The sequence below is a fragment of the Leptosomus discolor genome, chromosome 19 (assembly GCF_034619465.1).
Source record: "Leptosomus discolor isolate bLepDis1 chromosome 19, bLepDis1.hap2, whole genome shotgun sequence".
Classification (NCBI taxonomy): Eukaryota; Metazoa; Chordata; class Aves; order Leptosomiformes; family Leptosomidae; genus Leptosomus; species Leptosomus discolor.
This window is the reverse complement of record NC_141409.1, coordinates 9,859,373-9,869,346: the sequence shown is the minus strand read 5'-3', so window position 1 is coordinate 9,869,346 and position 9,974 is coordinate 9,859,373. Positions and strand designations below refer to the sequence as shown.

The following is a 9,974-nucleotide window of genomic DNA, read 5'->3' as shown; positions in this document are numbered from 1 at the left end:
CACGGACCGCTCTGCTCCTGCCGTGGCGCACACGCTACGCCCGTACCCAGCCACCCCCTCCAGCAGCGGCGCCATCCCGGGCTCTGCCAGGGACGTGCTGGTGTCGTTCAACGAAGGCGAATACACACGGTACCTAGAGGAAGGACAGATCCTTCTGACAGACAGCACCCAGCCTCCAGCAGCATTTCTCAGACCACAGCACGACCCCTCTGGTCGCCCAGCGATTCCAATGGGACCACAAAGTTTTGGTGGCAGCAGGAGCCACTGCTCGCCATAGCTGCTACCTGCCTTGGCTGCTGAGGGAGCACAAACCTCCAGCCCAGCAGTTACAGCCCAGTTTTCCTCCCTTCTCTCTCCAAGGAGAGGGGGAAACCAGACATTTTCAAGCCAGTGGCCCAGAAAAGGGTCAAAGGACCACACCTTTTCCAAAAGCATGAGAAACACTCCAAAGGCTGAAATAGGATTTTACAGTATCCCAGTTACAGCGCCCCAGTTACTGCAGCCAGGGCTCTCCCTGGGTTGAGAGATCCCCCCAGTGAAATGAGGCAGTCCTTTGAAGGACAGGAAAGAGAACACTCTTTTCTCCCATGTCCAGAGAAAAGGAGTCCCTTCAAAATACTTAAATAACTAGAAATAAATTATTCCCCTTTTTCCTAATCAAAATAAAAAAACAATCATGTAACATCAAATAAATTAAAACCCCCAGAAGAAACCATGGTGAGAAGAGAGGGGGATCTGGACTTAAGGAGCAGTTTTGTTCTGCATGATACAAAGCAAACAGAAAACATGATGCAAAAACCACTGATGGAGCATGGAATAAAGCAGCAAGACATCCCAGCGCTCCACACTGAAATGGTGCAGCCTTCTCTCTGTTTGCAAAGGAAGGATATGCCACCTTCCCACACAAACCCAGCCCAGGACTGATGTAAAAAAGAACATGAGCCCAAAGAGAAAGACTATACCAGACAGAAGCAAAGCGCAGGTCCCTTGCATGGAGGGATGGGTCATGGGAGCAGATGCAGGGAATGAGGGATAACAGAGCAGAGTCCCAGGCTTTAGAGAGGAGGATGCTCTTGCACATCAGTAACTCTTAGACCAGCAAAAAATCCCACTTGGCTCAAGCAATAATAACCTTTTTCAGCTGAGGTAAAGCAAACCTTATTTCCCTTCTTCCCCAGTAAAAAGAGTGAAGCTTAAGAAAAGTACCCTTTTTAAGACAAAGTAATTGACTCTTACAATTCAAGTAAATTGCAGTAACTGCCTGCAGCTGCATGAAGAGGAAGCGGGGACTGTGCTTTGTAAGTACCAGGATCTGCCCCAGCACCCCTGGCAGCTCCTCTGCAGAGATGGTTGTTGTCTTTAGATGGGTTTTTTTTGCTGGAAGTCCTTTCCCGTGCAGCGATGCCTACGATGCCTGGCCCATATTAAAATAAACTCAGTGGAAGAAGACCAAGCTTGAGCATCACCATGTATTGCTAAACCCTGGCTTAGTGTGTTATACCTGGGAAGGGCCATAGCGGAGAGCGTTACTAAAAACGTGTGATGTGCAAGGGCAGGTTACCCCCAGGTGTGAGGCCGGCAGCTCCCTGCCTCCCATGAGACCAGGGTGGGCAAGGAGCTGGCACGTCAGCTCTGTCCCTGCTCACCCCATCCGGAGAGCAGCTCCCCAGTGAGCACTGCACCCTTGGCTCGTTATCAGGCACCACTCCAAAGAAAGGCTACCTATCCAGGCTTGTAAAGCAGCACTCAAAGAGCCAGCACCTCTGCAGGAAAAAAAAAACCCATAAAAATTAAAAATTAAAAAATAGGGGGTCTGTGAGATATTTGGTTGAGAATTGAGAAGGAGATAGGGGCCAACACGCTGAGATCTGGCTGCTGGTGTAAGAAGGGGGCAGCACAGCCTGCCCCAGCCCCTGAGATTTCCAGTTGCTGCAGTGTCCGGGGAAATCGTCGCAAAATGGAGAGGGGGGCAGGCAGAGGGAAGGGCAGAGTGGATTTCCCTATCTTCACCATCTCAGCGTCCAGGAGAGGTTACGCCAAGCTCACACGTTTCAGAGAGCCTGTCCCTCCAGGGCGCCCGTCAGCTTCTCTTCATCCATTTGCTTCTGCTGCTGGTGGATACGGGCATAGGAAATGGCATCTCCCCTGCGGAGAGAAGGGACAGCGTGGGGCTGCGAGCTCCGGGTGCCCACAGTGGTGGGTACAGCACCTGGCAGAGAGGTCTCCCAACCAGGGCCCAGGCCTCCCTGTGCCGAGGGATGCCAGGAGTAAAACGAGACTTGCCGGCCCTCTCCAACCCCACCAAAGCTGCTCCCTGCCCCCAGAGCTGAGCCCACCCATCCAACAGCTGCAGAAAGAGGGCTGGGACCCACAGGGCAACCTAGATTGAGCTCCCAAGGAAAAGCTCAGAGCCTCAGCAAAACCTTAGGACCTTCCCTCCCAGGGCTTTGAGATGATGGCAGGGAGACGTTCTCCAGCGGCATGGTTAGTGCAAGAGGAAAGCAGAGCCTCAGGGAGGCAGATGGGGATGAGGGCTGGAGGCCCACCTTCCCCTTCCCTCCCCTCCCCAAGCAGAGAGATCTCTCTTACTTTTTGCTGAGCGCCGACAGGCCATAAAGCACCCCGGTGGCAAACGCGATGGCATTTCCGAAGAGCGTGGTCAGCGTCAGGCTGAGCATGACGGGGAACACAGCCATCCTGGAAGAGAGAGGCAGCCCTCAAAGCCAGGCTCTGCTCCCCGTGGGATACGGGGATGCTCATCCATCGTGGTGCACCCACGCGCATCCCAACACGGTTCCTGGGGCGGCTTCGCCACCACAACACGCCCCGGGAGCATCCTCACCCGCAGTAGAAAGCAGCTTTCTGCCAGGGCCGCAGCTTGTCCGCCCTCGCAGAGACGGCGTTCGCAAACTCGATGAACTGGCAGCAGAAGGGGGCCTCGCACAGGAAGAGGACGAAGGCGTTGAGCCTCCAGACAGAGCAAACCAGAGTTAATTCTGCCCGCACGGCCCACAGCAAGCGTTGGCCATGGCCCCCGGAGACCAGCCACTCCCTTGGCCAAACGCAGGCAGAAGGGAATGGCGGGGCTGGACCCCACCGCACTCCCTCCCCACTTCTTGATAATTCGCAAATCCTGGTCCCCCAGACTTATTTTGGACAAGAGTATCTCAGTATTGACCTAAAAAGGCTAAAAAAAGAATTAAATAGAGTAAACCCAGCATCTCAACCCACTTGGTAGAGCAAGATCTAGCAATTCTCAGAGCCCGCAGTGCCCGATGCCTGGATCCCTCGCGTCCACTGCCCAAGCAGGGCAGCTCTGCCCCTCGCCCAGTGGTGTCCAATCAACCAATCTTCCCTCCCAGCAGTAAAAAAGAAAAGAAACTCCGCTCACATCATCCACACGCCAGCCGCGATGTTCAGGGGGTTGATGGTGACACAGTTCCAGAGACCAGCGAAGGCACAGGCTGGAAAGCAAAGAGGGGTTCAGTGACCATGAAGACCAGCCCAGCGCACCCATGGGAGCAGCGGGGCCGGAGTCCAGCAGGCAGGGCTGGCTTCTCCTCCCAGCTCTGCCCTTGCAGCCACACCAGCACGACTTCACTCTCCTGTGTTTTGGGATGTTTTGCAGTGCAGCGGCTGCCCAGAAGACCCCTTGCCTTGTCCGGCATCTCTAGGCACTGGAGAGCAGCCTGTACAGGAGGGCGGGTGGAAAGGTCTGGTGGCTCAAAGAGGAGCCTGGGATGCAGGGGAGAGGGTTTGTTCCCAGCTCCTCCAGCTGGGTATCCTTTTGCTCCAAGTGCTTGTTGTCTCAAGGAACTATTTCACTCGTGTAGAACAACAGAGCGTTTGCTTTTACGTGGCATCACGTACGTGGCACCCTGAGGCACCCTGGGTTTTATTTGCTAAGGAATTACTGCTTTCTCCCAGGATGAACAAAGAGGTCCCAGCAGGCACCCGTCTCTGAGCAACATAGGGAAAGATCAGTGAAAACATGACTTGCAGCACTAAGGCACACAATAAATAAATAAAGCAGAGGTGAACCTGGTCTTAGCCACACGCTGCTGGTTCTGCACTAGGGGTGGGCAGAAGAAAGCCAAGTCTGGGACTCCACTAATGCAGCTGGAAGCAGATGCTAGATAAAGCAGAGCCCAAAATAGCCCCAGCACTCCTGACTCTGTAATGCAAGGAGAGGAACCAAGCAGCAGCATCCAAGCTGAGGTTGCATGCGCCTTCTTCCTGCCTCATTAAACTTGCAGAGCGTTCCTGGCACTTGATACAGCCCTTTTCCTCCGCTGATACCGACAGGCTGCTGCTGCTCACCTGGGAAGGCGAGCCCAGGCAGGGAGGGCAGCGAGACACGGACGGTAAACACCACCACCCTGCAAAACTCCAGCCAAAATTGTACAGCCCTTAAAGGCCGCCTTGGGGATGATTTGTGGCACAATGAAGAGCAGCAGAGTCCGTCTCTGAGAACGGGACCAGCCCGGGTTCAGCTATTTCAGATGTCTGCTTGTGTTTTGCTAAGGGGATCCCTGAGCAGAGCTGCCGAGAGCAGTCTTGACCTTCAAAAGCCCGGCACACGTTACAAGGTTTCTTTCAAGAAGTCACTGCTGAATTCTCCAAGTTCCCCCCAAAATAGTTATCCTTATTTACCTGACTGGGAAACAGAGCTGCAGGCCTATGACGGGACTGATCTAAGGTCATCCCACAAGCAAGTGGCCTCCTGTTTTTCGGGAAAAAACTAAACAAGGTTATTTTCAAAGGCCTCCTAAGACTATTCCACAGGACCCAAAAGTCTTTCACAGAATCCTGCAAGAACAAGATCAGCCACCAGAGGAGAAATGCCAGAGGATCTGTTACCAGCCATGCTCCAAGGGCACTTCTCAGCTTCCCAGAGCAGAGGGACCTGTGTCAGTGTCCCCACACTGCAGGGAGAAACTGAGGCACGGGAGTGTGATGATCTGCCCACGGTCACACACGCAGACAGCTGGAGAGTTAGAAAAGCAACGGAAAGTAGGATTGCTGGGAGCAGCGGGCAGGACAGAGAGCAGGGCACAACACAGAGACTTCTAATTCTTCTCCGTGACTGACCAACCCTTGGGTGCTGGTGGAAGAGGAGCTCAGGGGAAGCACAAGTGCTACAGGCTCGTGACACTTGCTCTCCCTCACGAAAGCACGCTTGTGAAAATAATGCTGAACAACTTTCCGGCACTTCATAATTAGCAGAGCAACAAAAATCAGGTACACCTTGAGCACCACTGAAACGCAGCCGTGGCTTAACAGCACAGCAGAGCTCAGCAGTCCAAGCAGTTCACAGCTACAAAATCAACCTCAACCACAGAACAAACCTAGGGAGGCAGAACGTTCTTTTCCAAGCAGGTTTTTCTGCCTTACTCTTTTTTTAATTTAGCCAAACAGAGGTTGTTTCATCAGGGTTCTGGTTTGGTTCTGCCCTCAAACACCCCAAACCAACCCTTGAGCACTAAGTGTCCCTGCCGGAGTCTCAGATAAGCAACCACCCCAGTTGCCAATGGACTAATGACCCGGCAAGCCCGAGCTGAGCAAGCCACTACGTCAGCACAAGCACCAGCCAGCAGGGAAGGAGTCAAAGGTTTACAGTCGCAGGAACACTGCACTCGGTGGCGGCTGCCAACAGCCACAGAGACAACGATTCGGTGACCTTCAGTCTCCTTTGCAGAGCAGCACATCCCACAGCAGCCTGGTACATCCCTGTCCTACTGGGATGGGACCTGCACCCGCCTCAGTAGCCAAAAGCGGACCGAGGTGCCAACCCAGAGACTTCTTTTTGCAAAACAGAGGCCTCGCAATAGGTTTAAAATGTAAATAATGCTCAATGGCACGTAAGCTATGGAAGAAGGACAGTTGTGCCATTTGTTTAACTGCTGTCCCATCCCAAATCCCTGAGGAAGCACAAATAACTGGGAGCTAAACTGAGGGGGAAGAACACCACCCCCTACAAAGGCTCTATTCATTTCAAGCAGCTGGTCACTGTCCTCAGCACAAGCCTACTTTTGCTCCGAGAGCTTTTCACAAAAGCCACACTCTCCTAGTCCTATTACAAACAGGAACACAAGGAAGAGAAAGGACTTGGCCGAGGTCACCAAGCCAGTCACGAGCCAGAAAAGATCCTGAATCTTGTTGTTCTTGTTCCTGCTCCGTCCCCTGGACCTTCCTGGATTAAGCAAGTTGTGGGCAGCAGGTGTCTGCATGTGGTAGACGTTGTCTGCAGTCTCACCTCCGCTAACAAAGTTCCTCTTCCTTTCTACAGGGAATTTTTCCTTCTGTAAGAAATAATCCAGCCCTGTAGCACAATCCCGTTGCTCAAAACCCTTATAAATGAGTTCTGTTCTTTCACAGCAAGCTCTGAAAACAGCAGTGAACTCCAGCCTTGCTGTTTTATTAGTCATCCCTTTTCCAAACTGCCCACCTTCAACAAGGTGGTGCTGACCAAGGAGCGTTTTGAAGAGGGCCATTACTAGCATGGGGCACTGGAGGGCTGCCTCTTTCCACAGTCCCCCATTTCCCTGCTTGTATGAGGAGTCTGTGTCTCACACTACCTTGGTCTCTGCCTGACAAATTTCATGAGGGGAGACTGTCAGGGCTACAGAGCAAGCTGACTCCCCAAATCGTCGGCAATCCTGTTAAGAGCCTGGCTCTTCTTCCAAAAGCTTCTTCTCACAGACTCACTCAAATACGTAAAACTCTGAGCTTCCTTTAAAAACAAGTCACAAGCTCTCAGAGCTGTGAACAAAAGGTTAGGAAAATAATCCAAGTATAATTCAGCTGCTTTGAAACATGAAGACAGAGAGAAAAAACCCATGTTTTCAAAGACTTGCACTTTTAAGCCACTCATGAGCTGCTCTGGCATGAGGTGGGCAATGCCACCAACACAACCCAACAGCAATCCCCTCCAGCTCTTCACCCTCCATCCACATCCCCCTGAGCTCTGCATGGACCAAAGCCACGTAAAAAAGCACCGAGGCTCCAGCTAGAGCCCCAGCCCGTGGGAAAGACGCTGCTACACTAAACCCCCACCTGGGACCTGCACTGAAGACACGTCCCAGCTGGTCTCTTGGCCGCCTGCCGGGACCAGAAGCGCAGGGGCCCCAGGCAGAGCATGGCGAGGCCAGGACGTTTTGCCCCATAAAAGCAGTCCTACCAAATCTTTTCACACCTCCGGAATTTCAGCACCTCAGACTTAAAACAGTGAGAGGAGCATATGTTTTACCAGCCTAGCCAAAAAGGGCTGTAACGAGCCTGCCCAACGATACCATGGTCTACAAGGTCGGCTGCAAAAACGCCGTGGGCTTGTGCAGTCCAGTCCCAAGGCAAGAGACAGGCATGGGAAGGGGGCAGGGAGAGAGGGGGGATCAGACGGAATGCTAGAGCCGAAGGGATAAATCAGGGCTGACTGCACTGGCTGAGAAATACTCTTGTTTTACTAGAAGTCGTGGACCTGAAGCAGAAGAAATTCTCCATCCTGTGCTCTGCAGGAGATCAGACTAAGCGGTCATAACAGTCCCTCCCGCTTTTAAGAGCTATTAATCTCTCCACAGAATGTAGCAAAACAGCACTACAGGACAGGCTGATTTCTGGCAAAGTTGCAAAGGCTCTTTCCCTGGGAAAATTTTTTTCAGCAGCAGGTAATTCAGAGCGCAGCCAACTCACTTTGCTGTATGCAGACTCCCTCCTTCTCTGCGTCCAAGACTAAATCCCTTAAAAACACATAACACAAACCAAGTCCATTATTCGCCTTCGGAAAACAACGCAGGCAGGCCCTCTGCAACCAACAAGAGGGGTAACAGGAAACACGCTCCGACGTTCAGGACTGGGAAAGAAAATAAGTTGCAGGAACGTACAAACACCCGACGGTCAAATAAGACGAACCAAATCCCGTGGCCCCTCGTCAAGCCCTGAACCTGATACCTGCTGAGCACCCTGAGCCTGGTGCTCGCAGTGAAATCATCGTCTGGTTTATCTGCCCACAGCCCTCCCGCGGGACCAGGGGTCAGCTGCTGCTCCCGTCCCTTCCAGCGAGCGGCGGATCCAAGAAGAAACTCGAGGATTTGCAGATCCCCCCCCCCCCCCCCGCCCCGTGACGCCCCTTTCTCCCAGGCGCCGAGGTTCAGCAGGTTCGGCGAGCGCAAAGCGCGCCCCTCGCGCGCCGGCTAAAGCCACCCGACCTCAGGCACGTGGGCGACTCTTCCTTCTGCCCAAAACGCAGCCAACCACCGCCTACAGCAGACACAACCCCTAACCCCAAAGGATCGTTTCATGGCGCGGGCCCCCCCCCCCCCCCCCCACGCAAACGTGACCCTGACAAGAGGCAGGCGGGACCCCCCCGACGCGCGCTTTCGCATGCACAAGCGGCCCCGAGGGGGCCCCTTTGGCTGCGAGGGGATACTTACACACACCCCCGATGACCCCGGCCATCCTGCAGAGCCACCTGTACCACCAGGTCATGCCATCATCGGCGGAGGAAGCCGCAGGGTCAGGGGCTGCTGCTTGGAACTGCTCATCCTGAGAGCTCATCGCACCCCCGCTCCCGGGGGGTCAGGGGGCAGCACCCCGCTCCCCACCTGAGCCCCAGCAGCGCAGGGTGACCACACACCCACCCACCCCCACCACCAAGGTGACACACACACACCCCCTGTGCCCCCCCCTCCAGCCCAGGAGACAGCCCTTAAACCCAGCCCTGCTGCTGCTGGGCCTCTCCCCGAACCCCCACGCAGGGCCTGGCCCGCCGGCGGCCCCCCCAGGGCTGACAATGGAGGGTCTCCGCCTGCAGCGGCGATGCCAGCGGCCGTGGGAGCTGCCTCCACGTCTGCCTGCGTGTTGCATTGTGGGTCCCCTCCTCCAGCAGGCAGGGCTTTGATGTCACTCTCATGAAAAGGCTGGTGGGCAGAACCCGTCGTGTACATATTCATAAGCAGCCACGCGCTCCACGCCAGGGTCTGGGGTGCCCAGGAGCTCGGGGTCCCCGCCCGATGCTCTTACCCAGGCAGCCAGCGTGTGGTTCGAAGAAAGGGAAACGTGGATTTTCGCATTAACATGAATTCAACAGTGTTAGAAAATTCTGCCCTCGAGATAAGAGGGAAACACTCCTCTTAATCGGAACGGAACCTGGTTTTCTCCCTAGAAAATGGGAGCAGCAGCAGGACTTTGTAAGTCAGAGATGTCCCAGCTGGCAACCTGCTGGTACCCAAACAAGTGGTACAGGGAAACGGCCTTAATTCTCTTAAATTATAAAGACAACTGCTGTGTTTTTTTCGAAATTAACACGGAGCATACAGTCAACAACCAGAGCCCAGCTCTGCAGGCCAGGGACTCTGCCTAGTTGATCTGGAGCAATAAATAGCAGTGAGACTTGGGATCCAGAGCAGAGTGGGAAGAGAGATCCCATCTGCTAAAAGGTTACAAAAAAGGATTAAGAAAAGGATGCCTTTTCATTAACATCTCCTGTTAGACAGGAAATGAAGGCCCAGGGCCTGCATCACCCACGCACTGCAGTGGGATAGCTGATACATCTAGCTCCTCGAGGATCTCGCTTCAAGAATCTACTTTCGAGCTCTTCCAGGAACGGAACGTAAATCTGGAGGCTGGCAAGCAAAAAACTCCAGGCTTAACCAGCAAAAACAACTATTAAGAAGACAGAAGAAAGCAAGATTTTGCGGTTGTAAAAAGATGTCAGAGAATTCAACTGAAAGAAAGCAGAAGCAGGGTTAAAACTGCCCAGGCAGAACCATTTATTGCATCCAGCATGAAGAGCAAGGGCAGATGTGTCCAGCCAAGGCTCCAGGTGCAGAAAAGATCCCTTAAGCAGTATTTTGTGATTTTGAGGAGGATGACAGATTTGGACCAAAACATGGCCTGGTGTTCAAGATATTCAATAAAAACAACCTACAAAATGTATTTAAATCAAACTTGAGTATTTGTCACTGCTCTAAAATACC

At 53.4% G+C, this 9,974-nt stretch overlaps 1 protein-coding gene across 1 annotated transcript; it reads right to left on the bottom strand.

The window, feature by feature from the left end:
* Window positions 1–2,051: 2,051 nt before the first annotated feature.
* Window positions 2,052–8,553, bottom strand: CACFD1 (calcium channel flower domain containing 1). Its single transcript, XM_086475805.1, has 5 exons — window positions 8,430–8,553; window positions 3,392–3,464; window positions 2,843–2,968; window positions 2,590–2,697; window positions 2,052–2,145 (listed from the first exon to the last, which is right to left on the bottom strand). The coding sequence occupies exons 1-5, from the start codon at window positions 8,551–8,553 to the stop codon at window positions 2,052–2,054; spliced, it is 525 nt and encodes a 174-aa protein (XP_086331931.1).
* Window positions 8,554–9,974: the final 1,421 nt, after the last annotated feature.

What these genes read in the sequence shown, in the direction of transcription:
- CACFD1 (XM_086475805.1), bottom strand. Translation starts at nt 8,553, where the DNA reads ATGAGCTCTCAGGATGAGCAGTTCCAAGCAGCAGCCCCTGACCCTGCG. An exon ending in GCGGCTGGCGTGTGGATGAT is followed by an intron (nt 2,969 to 3,391) that starts GTGAGCGGAGTT and finishes CTCTGTCTGGAG; the next exon opens with GCTCAACGCCTTCGTCCTCT. An exon ending in CTGTCGGCGCTCAGCAAAAA is followed by an intron (nt 2,146 to 2,589) that starts GTAAGAGAGATC and finishes TTCTCTCCGCAG; the next exon opens with GGGAGATGCCATTTCCTATG.